A 15,953-nucleotide genomic window follows, 5' to 3' on the forward strand; every position below is an offset into this window, starting at 1 on the left:
TTAAAATCATTTTACCTTGTTTAGATAATTTTAAAAGATCAAATATTTGGATTTGACGAAATCTACCAAAGATTTTAAACCATTAAAATCCGTGGTTTTGAAATAATATTTAAAATTAATGGATTTGAAATTACGGCATTTCAAATTTATTGATTTCTTATCAAGAAAAAAAAAATCTATTGATTTAAAATCCAAATCCAAATGCATGCAAATTCAAGTTTCCAAACACAACCTTGTTATTTTACCTTTAGACCTTAAGTAATAGTTTAAATAATGAAAATAAAATTAGAATTTTACACAACCATGCTAAGTTTAAGTTATACACGACTCTTGTAAGTCATGAATCCACAACATTATCCTTAATCCCCTTATTACAGGAGTAAAAACTAAAAAGTACCGTTAGAACTAAAGGTTCATTGGATTCCCATTAGACAACAATTTGTCAAATCCAATCCCTTCCCTTTTCCTCCTCTCCCATTCCCTCCAAACAAATGGTGTCACAACACAAGGCACATTAGTACTGCAAATGAAAGGGTAATGGCAAATTAAATTTCTCCAAATCTGCCATTTATTCATGAGAGAAAAGTAAGACAATTATCTTCACTAAGCAAAGCCAAGGAACTCCATTAATTCAAGCAATAAAGCAAAGCCTTTTTCCTCCTCTTGCATTGTAACTAGAAAAGGGAGAATTGATGAAATCAGCGGGCATATGGACATGTAGTCAGGTTCCGTGATCAATTTCTGGTTGGAAGAAAATCTTTTACTCATAAGACAGGGAAAACTACAATAGAAAGGAAAAATTAAGTGAAAATATCATGCACCCAACAAAATAATACAGAGAAAGAGACAAGGAGAAGCCGAAATTACTTCATAGTTCAATATCAGGCACTCCCAATAAGAAGGAACTTGGATCACTGGATCCAAGTTGTGGAATGTACTCCGATCCTCTCACATGAACACTAAAGCATGCTACAAAAACAACACAAGTTAAACATGGAAACCAGTAAAGTGGAATTTTGTATGATTCAGACAAAATCTTATACAATTAATCAAGTGCAAGCAAGATTAAAGCTAATATTATAATTTTTTTAATAACCAAAAAAGATCTCACAGTTGAGTTGTTCACCGTTTAGAGCATTTCCATTTAAAAAAAGTCAAGTTTACAAATAATAGTAAAAAGTAGAGAAGGGCTCAAATGTCAAAACAAAGCCGCACAACTAACATTGTTGATTTCTTGCCAATGTTAAAGTCACAGGTCCAATCCCATAGAATTCTGATTTTTTTTTTTTGGGGACAAAATCATGGTAAGTTATCATACATGCTACATTACCATCGCACCATTCTTAACTGTAAGAAACTTTAAAGTATGCAATGTGTAGATGGCATCCATGGGCATATACTTAAGAAACCTCTCCCAACCATTGGGAGCTACTAACACAATCAAATCTCCTTGCAGTGCACCTCACCCAAACCCCACAGAAGCAGCAGCCTTGTGCATAGTTTTTGCCCCCCCCCCCCCCCCCCTCCCCCTTCTCTTTCTTAATCAGCCTAACAAGTGCTGATGCATCCACACACAGAAGCACACTGCCCAGGAGCAATGATGCATATATATATATATATATGGTGATCATGTTTAAAAACAGAATTCAAAAGTATACTCCCAATTGATAACTTTTTTTGATAACTTCCAATCTGTCAAGAACCCTGTTCTAAATCCAAATCAACATATCATCTTTATGAAGATTCATGTCTTAAAACTTTAACTATTTGTTTTTATTTACCAAGTCATGTCCATTATTAATACTCTAGAGGGTGAATATGAACATCATATGAAATATAATTGGTCATGCTTACAAGCTTAGGCAATAAATTTGTTAAAAATTTACCATTCTCTATTTTCATCACACTTTGGAGCATTGTATCCATCTTTGTCTTCATATCATAACTATCATCCATGTGTGGCACAAGAAGAGTCAGCTCCCTGTAGATATCACGTACAAACCTGCATATCTTCTCAGCAAATTCAAGTTCACCTTCTGATATTCGGCCAATTGCCAACCGCATCAGCTCTCCAGTCAAGTCCGCAAGCTGTACAAGAACAATGAGCATTTCGTTCTCAAAAAAGGAAAAAAGAAAAAGTGGGCAATCTTTTGACTGTTAGCTCTCTCTTTTTCAATTTTATTTCTAATTATTTAGAAGTCAAATAGATCAATTTGACAACTTTAATTATCACAAGGAATTAACTACATCTTCAAAGAATACATCATCGTGGATCTTTACATATGCCTCATTGCACCATTGATGTCCCGTTCAGACATAAAACCATCATCAGTTTCTCATTTCCAGAAAACCAAATAGTTAAAAGAGCATAAAACTGAGGCCATTACCCCCAAGAGATAGTCGAGGACATTAATTTGCAAAGGCTCAAGAGATGGATCACTAAGAGATAACAAAGTTGCATTTATCTCATCAAGAGTCAAAAGATTCCCACTTTTGCAAAAGCTACAGAATGTTGCAGCTTCAATGTACTCTTGTACCTGCAACCAGCCATGCATAAATGATTCAACTTAATTATATATTTCAGGCCTTCATAGTTTAGGACACAAGAGGCTACCCCAGGTGAGTATGCTCGTCTTAGCTTCCAGAAATCAGTCCCATGCAGTTCTTTCACTAGTTGAGAAACATACTGATCTGTCACAGCTTTCAAGTCCTTTTCTGCCTTCCCCAAAACTTCTTCTCTGTTGCGTTTACTGATTCTGTTTAATATGAAATTATAACACCAACATGTTTGTGAATGCTAACAAGATAAGTGAAGACCTAATGTAAGGATAAATTGCCACATCACTTAGATCAGGTAAATTACCTACTAAAAGTTGTAAGGAACAAACTGTAAGAACAAACCAAACCCAGAAAGATATTAAGAAGTGAAACAACAGATCCCCTTTTTCTCCTGGGCTAAGCGATACAACCATTTGTTGTAATTAGGAAAAGACATATATGCAAGTAATCAGAAGGCAGGCATATTGAAAAACAATTAAAGCATGCAACACTAAAGAGGCAAGATGTCTCACTAGGAATTTGAACCCCCTCCCCCCACCCAAAAAAAAAAAGAGAAACCCACAGAAAAAAGAAAGAAAGAAAAAATGAACTCATTACCTGTGCACCTGAAATATGACCTTTTTGCTGTTGCTGGTGATGTCACGACTTGCTTTCACCACTCTTTCACGTTTCTCATTCTACAAAGACAATATGATTTTAATTAATAGTTAATGTAATGAGCAGTGCCAATAAATTGTAGCAAACCTCAAATGGCAGTAATTTTTATTATCCAAGAATCTAGAAGATGTGTTTATGTTGCAGAATGTATCCACATCTTGTAGAGTGATCCAGCTTCTCACAATTTTTTATTTTTTAATGTCACTAAAAAGTGCTAGAAGAGGCACAGGGGGTTTAAGACAAAGAGATCCGCTATCTCCTATGCTATTTTTGATCTTGATGGAGGTGCTTAGTAGGATGTTGAAAAGAATGGAGGGAGCTGGCTTGATCCGTGGTTTTAATTTTGAGGGTATGGGGGATGGTGGGGAACGTGTTTCACATCTATTATTTGCAGATGATACTATCCTCTTTTGTGATGCAAATGTGGAGCAAATTCTTCATATTCGGCTGTTGCTCCTTAGTTTTCAGGCGGTAACAGGTTTGAAGGTCAATGTGCATAAGAGCGAAATGGTTCCTATAGGGGAGGTTGGTGATGTGCATGCTCTGGCGGATATATTGGGCTGCAGAGTTGGATCTTTACCTATGTTGTATCTTGGCATGCCGCTGGGGGCTCCTCACAACTCCCTTTCAATTTGGAACACAATTTTGGAAAGTAGTAACCGGAAATTATCTGGATGGAAGAAGTTGTACTTGTCTAAGGGGGGTCGTTTGATGTTACTCAAGAGTACGCTTTCTAGTCTTCCGACTTACTTTCTATCGTTGTTCTCAATTCCTACTCATGTGGCTAATAAAATTGAAAAGATGCAAAGGGATTTCCTGTGGGGAGATAGCAAGATTCATTTGGTAGGGTGGGACAAAGTTTGTGCGCCTATAGCCAATGGTGGATTAGGGATAAAGAAACTCACTACCTTTAATAAGGCTTTATTGGGGAAATGGTTGTGGCGGTTTGGTAAGGAAGAGGGTCGTTTATGGAGGCGGGTAGTAGCTTCAAAATATGGGGAAGATTGGGGGGGATGGACCTCAAAGCTGGGTAGGGGAGCTCATGGGTGTGGTTTGTGGAGAAGCATCCGTATGGGTTGGGAGGATTTCAGTAAAAATTGTCAGTTTGTGGTTGGGTTGGGGAATAGGGTGAGGTTTTGGCAGGATGGGTGGTATGGGGATCAACCTTTTCAGTTGGCTTTTCCTAGGCTGTATGGCATTGCCATTGATAAGGAGGCTTCTGTTGAAGCTTCTTTGCATAGGCAGGGGGCGGAGGATAGAAGATCTTGGAATGTTCGGTTTAGTAGATTTTTTAATGATTGGGAGATGGATGAAGGGCTGCGGTTTCTTCGTATGTTGGGTATTTTAATCCCTCCTATGGATGTTGGTGACCGGATGAGCTGGAAATTGAAGCGTAATGGGGCTTTTGACATCCGGTCGTACTATTACAAATTAAGAAATTCTCCTTCAACTATCTTTCCTTGGAAAGCTATTTGGAGAGTTAACCCTAGGCGAGTTTCTTTTTTTGTTTGGTGTGTAGCTTGGAATAAGATCCTAACGGGAGACAATCTGAGATTGAGGAGATTGGTTTTTGTGGATTGGTGCATTATGTGCCGTCATGGTGGAGAGACGGTAGATCACCTTCTTCTTCATTGTGAGGTGGCCTATCGATTATGGAGCTTTGTTTTTATAACTTTTGGCTTGGCTTGGGTTATGCCTAGTTCGGTTCCAGACTTGCTTTTTGGATGGTGGAATTGGCTGGGGAAGCATTCGTCTCAGATCTGGAATTTAGTCCCGTTGTGCATCCTTTGGTGTATTTGGAAGGAGCGGAACCGGAGGACTTTTGAGGATTTGGATAGCTCTAGGGATCAGTTGCTTGCTTCTTTTTGTGGAACTCTATTTGATTGGTCTCGGGCGTGGGGACTCAAGTCTAGTGATTCCCTCCCTTCTTTTCTTTGTTCCCTTCTCCTTTTGTAATTTCTCTGTTGTTTGGTTTTCTCTCTTGTTTCTCTTTGTTTTCTTTTTCTTGTATTTCTGGGTTGCTATGTGTTTTTCAGGCATAGAGTAACTTTCGTATATATATCATTCTTACTTATCAAAAAAAAAATACCCGATGCATATATACAACTTCATGCAATATCCACATCCACTCAAATAGTTATTAACATTAAGCACAGTGCCTAACCAAGCAGCTAAAAGTTAGGATAAGTGCTTGACAACAATGATCTACCATACGACGTTTACCCCCCAACTCCCGCATTGTTCACTTCCTCATGCTGTTTACACACATAAATTGACAACCCACATATTTGGCACACAATGTGGCGGACCATCAAGGATAAGACTGCATAAATTGGATCCACAAATAAAGATTTCAAGTAATCTTGACAGAAAAGTAAAGTAGATGATGCATGACCGAAAGTATTACAAATAGAAACCCCAACATCTTTAGCTAATAGCTGAAAAAGTGAATCTTCTGGACAATCCCAAATGATGATGCAACCATGGCATGGTTAGAGAAAGAATATCCTCTTTGGAAGCCTAAGGTTAAGGCAAAGCCTAAGAATAAGTTTCCATGGTAGTTTATATATATATATATATATATATATATATATATATATATATATAATATTTTATTTGGTTATTATAGAATCAAGGGTATTTTATTAATTCTATAATTGTTGGGAATAAACAATAGTTATGGGCCATGGGTTTTCTTTTCATAAGCAAGTCTTATATAGTTTATGGGTCTTTAAAAATGTTTTATTATATTTTTTTTACCTTCTCGTTTCAACTGTAAATCAAATATTTTCTCTTTTGAACCTTAACTCTTCTTCCAAGTTTTAAACCCAAGATGTACAAATTCTCCTAATCCCAAACCCACCAAAACCACACATGGACAAATCCAATTTGTCTTTTGTCACCAAACATGGGGAAGATGCAGTCAAAATTTTGAACTCTTTAATAGTTGCTTTTGTGATGATCAAACCCACCAAAACCACACATGGACAAATCCAATTTGTCTTTTGTCACCAAACATGGGGAAGATGCAGTCAAAATTTTGAACTCTTTAATAGTTGCTTTTGTGATGATCAAATCTGAACCCACACACACACACACACACACATATATATAAGTAATGAGAAAATTTTATTAGAATATAAATTTAGAACATAAAAAAAAGAGTCACCCAAGTAAACATAGTACATACAGGAAGTATACACTAGGGACAAGAAACAATCAAGCACACAAATTACAAGCATCCATCAAAAAAAAAATGCCCACTACAAACAACCAATCCAATAAGGTTTTGAAGAAGAAAAGTTTAAGATCAGGAATTATCCTTTCAAAATCCTCAAAACTCCAGTTCTTCTCTTCCGCCAAATGCACCACATCAAGCAACAAGGAAGAGCCATCCATATAACCCCTTTCTGATGTCGCCCAAAATTCCCTTGCGAACAAGCTAAAAGGTCAACCACCATCTTTGGCATAAACTATTGAATAACAAATAAGGAGAACACCATAGCCCACAATTCCATAGCAATAGAACAAGGGATAAGGAGGTGATCTAGTAATTCTCTGTTGCTTTTACACATAAAACACCAATCTAAAATCCAAATTTTCAGCAGCCGTAAATTATCAATTGCCAAAATCTTCCCCAAAGCTGCAATCCAAACAAAAAAAAGCAACTTTAGACAGAACCTTAGGCTTCTAGATAGACTTCCAAGGGAAGGATTGATCACCACTTCCAATCAAAACCCGGTTATATGAACTAACCTCCTTTTCTTGGCAGGCCATCCAGCAAATCTTATCCTCCCAAACTCCCCTCAATGGAACTCCATAAATAATTTCCTTGAAAATAGATAAAGACTCCAATTCTCAATCTTGAAAGCTCTAATGAAACTCAAATCCCAATACAAAACTCTGTTGGAGAACTTCATGATATCAGCCACATAAGCCTCCTTATTACGGTTAATTTTATGATTTCTAGGCCATACAATATATATATACACACACACACACACACACACATTCATTGATTTAGGCAACTAAATGTGTAAGTTTCAGGCTAGCATCCAGGTTGCATCATACAATCAAAACAATGACCACAAAATGACCATTAACCGTTGGATCCTTGCATCATCATAATTCAAGCCACATTTTTTATTTGAGTGGTATAACAATAAGAAATTAGAGTTTGCTAGATAAATTCTATACTTATAAAAAATGAATAGTTCAGCTCAACTGATGCTGTAGCAATGGGCTGGTCAGAGAAGAACTATGTACAATGGTACCCCAAAACTAGTCATTTGGCCCCTACTCAATTCAATAAGACTATTTGGTTCAATAAGCCTCAAAGGTAATTGGCTGTATGAGGTAGATAGATTATTGAATTGAGAATTGACAGCTCAGGGTATCATATGATTTCCTCACCATCTCTATATTACTCTGACTTGCCCCTTTAATCTCTCTCTATTTTCAATCTAAAGATTATATTAAATTAGATATGTGAACAAATTACAAGTCAATTAAACTCTTAATTTTATTCAGGAAAATTTCCACTATCAAACTGTAATTCGCTCTAGCCCTTTCTATATCAAACCCAAACCCCGATTTCCCCAGATTAGAGGTGGAAGTAGCAGGGTTCAGCCGCTATTCTGCATGATGAACTTACCAAAATCATCACTTTGGCATAATTCCAATACATGCAGCCTCTGGAACAATGTTTATTCCTAATGCTTTGGTAAGATAAGAGAAGACGGAAGGGAAAAGTTAAATCCCTTTAAGTTTTGACTCCCACCCTTAAGTCAAACTACTTCAATCATTCCATTCCATTCCAGTTTGACCTTCACCCCCTACACCATAAAAGTTTTCAATACTAACTCTACAGTCTACAGACCATAAACCAGCAGAATTCAACTCAGTACAATTATTGTCAAATGCATTCCATTCCAGGTTCAAGCCCCTCCATAAAGGTTTCCTCCTACTACTTTTGTAGAAGGTAAGTGACAAATCACCAAAACCACAATCTGCGAAAAATTTCTGCAACCAACTCAAAAACCCTAGGAAGAAATTTCCCCAAAAGTCAATACCAACCAGTAATACTAGTAAATTGTAGATAGTGGTTCCTCTATTAATCAAGTTTCTTAATTTTCTCTCAAAACTTCAAAGTGCATTACTCCCTTCAAGAACAATATATGAAAGTATGAAACTTTGGACCTAACCTTATTCATTATTCCTCTCCCTTCCTCAATCAAAGACACTGCCCCGTCTTCTTATAATGGGAAAAAAGATTAAGAAAGTACAATGATGAGTGCCACTAGACTTTACCAACAAACCCAATGCTATGACATGAAAAGTCTGAACTTTTATTCCCCTATCTGATAACAGTCCTTAATCTTAGACTAAATAGGCATTGTTAAGAAATATTAGTAGAATAGCAGAGAAACCGTTGTTGGGCAGGTGAGTATCCATTAAAATATTAACAAAAATTGAAGTTGAAAACCCCCATTGGAAATGGGCATGTCAGTCCATTAGACAATGAGGCGTTTTACAAATAAAGCAGTAGTAAAGAAGAGAGAGAGAGAGAGAGAGAAACGTACGAGGGTGTTGAGGTATTGGGTGTATTTGGTGAAAGCGTCTTTCATGGGTGAGGAAGAGGAAGAGTCAGTTGTCATTGTCCTTGCCTTCTTCGCTGCAACTGTTGTTGCTGCTGTTGTTGTTGAGAAATAAAGAAGGTTAATTGAAAGAAATACTACTTTTACTACTAGGGAGAGAGAGGAGAGAGTTGAGAAATTATACAGTTTGGTAGGGGGAGGAGGTGGTGGGGTTTGGATGCCATAAAACGAAGCCTGTGGAGTACAGCCGAGTAGGAGCAATACATCAATTCTTTGTTTCTTCTTCTAAAGTCAAAAACAACCCATAATAAAAACACATCTCTCTGCTTCTGCTTTTGCTTTTGCTTTTGCTTTGGAAGGAATAATAATACCACTTTATTACATAGGCTTAAGACACATTGTTTGTAGAGTAGAGACACAAACTTGATGCTGTGGTGTAGTGGTTATCACGTCAGTCTTACACACTGAAGGTCTCCAGTTCGATCCTGGGCAGCATCATCATCACCATCCTATCATTCTTTTTTTTTTCTTTTCCTTAAATATATACATTTGCCCAAAAATTGATGATTACTGTTCTGTACCGCGCATCTTGTAATTACACACAGATTTGAGAGAAACAGACGGCGCATGATTACTGCTCTGTATCATTCTTGCCCCCCCCCCCCTTAAATATATACATTCGCCCAAAAATTGATGATTAGTGTTCTCTGTACTGTGCGCATCTTGTAATTACACAAATTTGAGAGAAACAGAGAGAGAGAGAGAGAGAGAGAGATGGTGACACTGGTGGTGGCGACGACTACGGACCCAGCATCCATAAACCCAGCGAAGGCGCTTCTAGCCATGCCTGGCTGGCACCCTGGCCCCTCCTTTAAGGTACACCCTTAGCTAAAGCTTCCTACTTTGTCATATAAATCATATTCATAATAATATATATGCATATGCATATGATAGGAGGAGGAGAACATTAGGAGCTTCACCAATGAAGGAGTGAGGCTATTGCAACATGACAATTTCATAGTGAACGAGGACAACTTGGACCTCCGTTGGGAACAGCTCACCGGCGAGTCTGTCCATGAAATCATCTTCCTCAGCAAACACACCGCCGTTTCAAACCGCCCTGCCCTCACCGTTCACCCCATTGGTACTCTCTCTCTACTATTCTTACTAATCCCCCATCTGGGCTTCTTTTTTAACTCTACTATTCATTGATCATACTGAAACTGAAATACCCACTTGGTCCTAAATGGATGGTGCATGCAGGGGTACCTCACTTGAAGGAAGGTGATGTTCCTCCACAAGGTGGGAAGCCTGGATGGGCGGCGCTACCCAATCCCAGGATAGGTCCTTGGCTCAGGCTCTTAAAGAACATTGCTTTTTCTCATAATTTGGTTCCTGAGTTTGAGGTTTCTCTTTCTCTTCTTTCCCATTTATGCTATGTTGTTCTGCTCTCTCTCTATGTGACTCAGAGTGATCTCTTTCTAAAATAAACTTGTGTGTTACTGAACTGTAGATTACTTTGGAGGGTACTCATCATGGACCATTCACTAATAAGCCTACTATGTTCATAGAGATTGGTTTGTCTCCTCTCTCTCTCTCGGTTTTTTCTACTTCTAGTAGAAAAATGTTTGCTTTATTGTACAACTCAGTATATTTCAATTCACTGTTGTTCCTATCGTGTCTTTTCTCAAGTTATTTTCATGTTTACGATTTTTTTGCAAAGTAATAGATCAGTTAAAATTGTTTTCCTGGGTTTTGCTCTGAATGCAAAGCCTGGTTATGGTTATAAGCTAAGAAAACTTAATAAGCTTAAAAGGCATTCTTCTTCTTCTTAGGTGAATTTGAAAACTCCTACATGCATAGTCCATAGGTCTCCATTGTACTTGATCAAAGCTATTCTTAGTCCAACTTTGCCAATTCTTGCCCTCAATCAATGTTTGAGTAGTTCTTCACAATTACATTCGTCATCCCTTTTCTTTTCTTTTCTTTTCTTTTTTCTTTTTTTTTTGTGCTTTATCTTTTCTGCCATGTGTCTTTCAAAACATCATCTCCCTTTTCTTTTTCTTTTTTGCCTTTTCTTCATCGGGCAATCTTTTGGTTCATAATGTATCACTGACCTTATATCCCACTATTTATAATATCCATGTACTTGATAGATATCCATCGGCAGCATGTACTTGTACTTCCAAAGCACACATCTTTTATCTCAACCAACCTATAATAGGTCTAGTTTAGCATCCTCTTCAATTTTCATCTCTCATGAATGACTAGATGATTAGACTTGGTGACTCCTGGGTGTATATTTCTTGGTGTCTCTTGTTCCTTTCACTGGTTTTAAGGAAACTACCTTCCTAGTACTTGGCCTTTTTTTTGCTTCTTCTGTTAAAACTTTATTGTCAAATGACCTTTCTGAAAGTGAATAGTGATGATCTAAGAAAAATCTGATAACATGGTATGGATGTTTGAAGTGGGATGGTATAGTTTCATTGGTCTAGAAGAGAAAATTTGTATCTTTAATCAGTGCTAGTTGTCAGATGGTACTGCACATTTATGATTTTGCCAATTGGCCTAATCCTATAATACATATAATTTGTTTTGTTTTTTTGAGTTCATGTTTGAAACTCATATTTTATGTCTTATTCATTTCTTGTGATTGATATAGGTAGTACAGAGGAGTACTGGAAAAGGCAGGATGCAGCTCAAGTTATTGCTCTAGTTGAGTGAAGCATCGGCTACTGATAAACAATAATTTCCCTGCTTTGTTTTGGCTCTTATTTTATTATCTGAGATTTGCATTTCTAATCACTATTAGTCATTATCAAAGTTCATGAGTTAATTTAACCACCCAATTTTGCAAATATGAGGCACTAAAATTTTATGACTAGATGTATTTCCTTATACTTCTGCCTTACTTATTCCTAACCATGTATTTCTCAATGTTAATCTGTTCATTCTGCATTAGGGTAATAGGCTATAAGAAGTGATATAATAGTGTTTCGGTTTTTTCTTTTTACTAAAATTTTGATGAACTGGTGCTTGCAGTTAATTTGGGAAGGACTTGGACTTGGAGGAGGGGCTGCTGTGGGAAACTGGAGCGGGTATGGTGATAAGTGTAGCAGTAATCATTACACTATTTCTTAAGGAATTTTTGATACAAGGGCTTAATGTTTACACTCTTTTATATGGTGGACTAGTTTCATGTTTAATACCCATATTCCTTCCTTTATTTCTGTACTGTTTTACGATTTTCCATTTGTGACTTTGTATGCATTCTTATTAGTGTGATGGCTCACTTGGTTAATGTTTGTGGTGAGCCTTGTTCTCTTTAATGGGAATTACGCTTCTCTAACTTCACTTTGTCTTGTTGTCATGCTCATATTTTCTTATAATTGCCCATTCCTTATTTAGAGATTGATAATATGACAGGATTTATGGATGATGTTATGCTTTCAGTTGACAAAATTCTTCTTTCATTGATGATACTTCGATAACATCAATTTTTTTTTTTTTTAATTTTGTGGTGTCCTAGGGAGAATGATAAGAACAAAGTTCTTCTCGGGATAGGTGGTGGACATTATGCACCTCGGCATATGGACATAGTTCTGTAAGTTATAGCCATCCAGCAACTTTTATCTTCATTGGCTCTTGTTTTGATGGGACAGTAATACTTGCATCAATTTGTTTGATCATTTTGCACCATAATATGATTTTTATTACTGAGAACTCTTCCCTTTTTTTTTATTTTGGCTTAGTTTTTTGAGAACTCATTTAGTCTAACTGTTATTATGCCTTTTGGATGAATGTGTTGACAATTGACATAAAGAAATAGGTTTTTTCTATTCTAGCAATAAGCCGTCTCACTGTTTGTAATTATAGGAAAGATGGTGTGTGGGTGGGCCACCTACTATCTGGATATTCCTTGCCAATGGAAGACCCAAACCTGTCAAAAGTAGAAACAAATTCAAAAGAAATTGGTGGGACTTGGAAAGAATCAATTAAAGCTTCATTGGAGGCCACAAAATTGGCTTTCCCTGGTGGAGAAATTATAGCTCATCTTGATCACAAGTAAGATTACTGAGAATTTTTGTTTGTGTATGGAAAGCATTATATGTTTGTTTATCCATATAGAGCTTGGATGTATTGGTAGTGCTAAAATTGTATTTGGTGGTTTCTGAGATCTAAAACTATAATCAGAAGCTTGAAACTTTAATGTAGTTGCTGCATACTGAAAGTTAACGTTATCAACTCATCATTAGAAGACATGTAAATCACAATTTATGAATTTTTATGTCTTATTTTGCATATTGAAATCAGTGTCAGCTAAATTACTATTGCTTGCATCATTTTCACCACTTTTCTGGTGATGTATCACTACTTATGCGGGACCTCTCAAAAAAATGTACATAAAAGAAGAAAATAAGAGAACACCCACCTTGTAGTGTATATATTATGGACTGTTGATTGTTGAGAGGATTCCAATCCCAGAACTTCAGAGTATTTCTCCCTCAGTTCCTCTACATGAAAGTTTATTAGATGGACATTTAAAGTTGATGGTTATTGGTGGTCACTTATAAAGCTTATATTTGTGTATTTCTCATCCTCTAAATGTTATATGCTTATGTTTATTTTTTTAATGAGATATACTTTAGTACATATATAATTACATAAAACATGACCTGCTAGGTTCCACTGTCTCTTGTAGAAATTATTCCATCACCCATTAGATTGCTTCATGTTACTTTTTTATTGCAGGAGTTTCAAGAGCTGGCAGAAGAATGCTATAACAGGGTTCCTAGGTGAGCTGAACATTAAAATTGGCAAACCAAATGACTTCTACTGATTGTTCAATAGCGGCTCTGTGAACAGCTTAATTTTCAGAAAAGGGTAGTGTCAATTACTTGGCAAATTATTATACTCTTATATATAGTTTTACATAATCTTCAGTCTACAGAAACCACAGCTAGAAGCATTTAGTTAAAATTTGCTGGCATTACTTTAGCCTAAGGAATATTAGATCAACGTGTAAATTGGCATTGCTTGGTAGTTAATGTATTTTGCTATGCCATTTTGCATATTGATTTGATCTTGAATATTGTCAGGGTGGAATACAAACTTACAGTGGTGTGAACCATTTACATTTATCGAATGAGTGGGGAATTGATGCTAGGATTTCCTAGCTTAATTTACTCTGCAAGATTTATTTTATTTTATTTTTATAACTCTAATGTGATACCTATATATTCAGTGCCCTTATGACCTATTATGTTGCTGCTGAACTAAATTGCAATGCATGCAGCTTGATGACAATGTTAGTGCCTGTTGAAATTGCAAATAGTGCTTGTTGCTTAATGAAGTACCCGCTCAATGTTCTAATTTAAAGTACCAAATTATATTCAATTACTTACCGTCCAAGTTGATTATGAATTGCAAAAGAAATCACCTTCATTTTTCATTTTTTAACAGAAACCACCAATATTTTTTGCCATATATCATATGATATCATATACTAAATTCCTGATAGAGATAATTATAGATTACTCACTTGTAGTTAGGTCTGATTTCACCATGTCTACTTGTGATTCAAAAGTTGACACTTTACTAACTTTAAGATATGGGAACTGAGGGATGGGATGGTGTCAATGGGACTACGAAACCATTGGCAAGGTTGCAGTTGATGTTTGTTGTGAGAAAAGCACAGGCTGAGAAACAAATGTTGGTACTCTGTATGACTTTCCCTTACTATTTTTCCAGTCAGTTGTAATCACAATTAAATATAAAACCAAAAAAAGGGGCCTATAAATGTGTGTTTTACTAAATAGAAACAAAGACCGGCTGGAAATTATGTGCTTTGCATGAAATCCAGCTTATGGGGTACTTGAGGAAATTCAAGCCCTGCTGTACTAATGGGCTCACTAGAGAGTAGAGACAATAAATATGAACTGTTAAATAATTGGGCTCGTTAGAAAATGTGGCATGGCTTCTGCTGTGTGTGCTGAATTGTCGGCCTCATATGAGCTTTGTGATAATTCCTAAAAAACTTAATGGCCTACAAAAAATGATGTCTTAAATTATGAAAAACCATATTTGCCAAAAAAGAATGTGGATATTTATAAATCTATTGGTGTTATAATTTATTTAACACATGTTTTTATTTAAGGTGAGGTAAAAGTAGGTTTTTTTTTTAACTCTTTACTTTTAGTAAGCCAAATTTCCACCACTGATGTGGGTTGAGAGCAAATGCACCTACAGTTAAAATTTTCTTTTGAAGCTTTGGGTTGGATGTTTTGAGTAGTTGAGTGACAAAGACGCAAAAAGTAGAAGCTTTTCTTCAAAAAAGCAACAGGCAGCTGTATTGGAAGCTTTAATAAAAAGTCATCCAAAGAGACAAAGACAAATAGACTGCCCTTATTAGGCTAGGAATAGGATGTAGCGTATAATAACAATGCTTTCCTTCGCGGACTCTAAGCCATGACCTCTCAATAGGCTGTAGCGTATAATAACAATGCTTGCGTTTTTTTTTTTTTTTCTTATTTTCAATAATCAAAATTATATGTAGACTAAGACCTTGTTTGGCATTAGTTTCAACTCTTAGTTTTTAGTTTTTAAGCACAGTTTTTTTTAAACCTCACTTTTTTCGTTTTTTTTATTTAATTTTTCAAGATATAAGTATACTTTAATACACTTTCAACAAAAAATTTTCAACAAAAAATTAAATAAATTATGCGAAATGTTAATAAGTATTGTGAGATACTTATTAAGGTTTCTTAACTTGAGTCTTATATAATAAAAAATAAAAAAATATATATAAAAGTACATATAAAGTTGGAAAAATAATATAAAACTATCAAAAAGACAAAAATAAAATGTCAAAAAGAATCAAAAAAGTTATTGTTAATTAGCACTTTGCTGTACTCATTAACAAAACTTAGATTATTCCCAACTCATTAACAAAACTTCTAAGTAAAAAAAAACATGTTATTCTAGTATATGTTCCGAAAATGGTTGTATTTTCTGTATTGCTCCACTCAAATCAAATGTACGGCTGAGAGAGAGAGAGAAAGAGGAAAGTCAGCACCTACCTATAAGGCAAAGTGATTGTACCTTAGCTATGGTTGTCTCCATCAACAAAAGGTGACCTTA

General features: G+C 36.0%; 2 protein-coding genes and 1 non-coding gene across 4 annotated transcripts; 2 read left to right on the forward strand and 1 right to left on the reverse strand.

The window, feature by feature from the left end:
- Positions 1 to 218: 218 nt before the first annotated feature.
- On the reverse strand, positions 219 to 9,153 carry LOC142627679 (uncharacterized). Of its 2 annotated transcripts, none has more exons than XM_075801546.1 (8): positions 8,998 to 9,153; positions 8,799 to 8,908; positions 3,157 to 3,236; positions 2,615 to 2,756; positions 2,388 to 2,537; positions 1,887 to 2,088; positions 868 to 969; positions 219 to 741 (listed from the first exon to the last, which is right to left on the reverse strand). In XM_075801546.1, the coding sequence occupies exons 1-7, from the start codon at positions 9,077 to 9,079 to the stop codon at positions 869 to 871; spliced, it is 867 nt and encodes a 288-aa protein (XP_075657661.1). In that variant the 5' UTR covers positions 9,080 to 9,153; the 3' UTR covers positions 219 to 741; position 868. The 2 variants fall into 2 exon arrangements, with proteins under 2 accessions (XP_075657661.1, XP_075657660.1); XM_075801545.1 differs by having other exon boundaries at positions 219 to 781.
- Positions 9,154 to 9,238: 85 nt separating this feature from the next.
- TRNAV-UAC (transfer RNA valine (anticodon UAC)) lies at positions 9,239 to 9,311 on the forward strand. Its single transcript has one exon. It is a non-coding gene; the product is annotated as a tRNA-Val (tRNA).
- An 11-nt stretch (positions 9,312 to 9,322) lies between these two features.
- LOC142627678 (D-aminoacyl-tRNA deacylase) lies at positions 9,323 to 13,995 on the forward strand. Its single transcript, XM_075801544.1, has 9 exons — positions 9,323 to 9,689; positions 9,768 to 9,957; positions 10,077 to 10,219; positions 10,327 to 10,390; positions 11,476 to 11,528; positions 11,856 to 11,911; positions 12,343 to 12,417; positions 12,690 to 12,878; positions 13,566 to 13,995. Exons 1-9 carry the CDS (start codon positions 9,588 to 9,590, stop codon positions 13,651 to 13,653), a joined length of 960 nt encoding a protein of 319 aa, XP_075657659.1. The 5' UTR covers positions 9,323 to 9,587; the 3' UTR covers positions 13,654 to 13,995.
- Positions 13,996 to 15,953: the final 1,958 nt, after the last annotated feature.

Source organism: Castanea sativa, chromosome 3, assembly GCF_040712315.1.
Source record: "Castanea sativa cultivar Marrone di Chiusa Pesio chromosome 3, ASM4071231v1".
Lineage (NCBI taxonomy): Eukaryota > Viridiplantae > Streptophyta > Magnoliopsida > Fagales > Fagaceae > Castanea > Castanea sativa.

Coding starts and splice junctions, on each gene's coding strand:
- LOC142627678 (XM_075801544.1), top strand. CDS start 9,588: ATGGTGACACTGGTGGTGGCGACGACTACGGACCCAGCATCCATAAAC. Junction 9,690..9,767: donor ACCCTGGCCCCTCCTTTAAG/GTACACCCTTAG, acceptor TGCATATGATAG/GAGGAGGAGAACATTAGGAG. Junction 12,418..12,689: donor CGGCATATGGACATAGTTCT/GTAAGTTATAGC, acceptor TTGTAATTATAG/GAAAGATGGTGTGTGGGTGG.
- LOC142627679 (XM_075801546.1), bottom strand. CDS start 9,079: ATGTATTGCTCCTACTCGGCTGTACTCCACAGGCTTCGTTTTATGGCA. Junction 2,538..2,614: donor GACGAGCATACTCACCTGGG/GTAGCCTCTTGT, acceptor GGCTGGTTGCAG/GTACAAGAGTACATTGAAGC. Junction 2,089..2,387: donor TCCTCGACTATCTCTTGGGG/GTAATGGCCTCA, acceptor GTTCTTGTACAG/CTTGCGGACTTGACTGGAGA.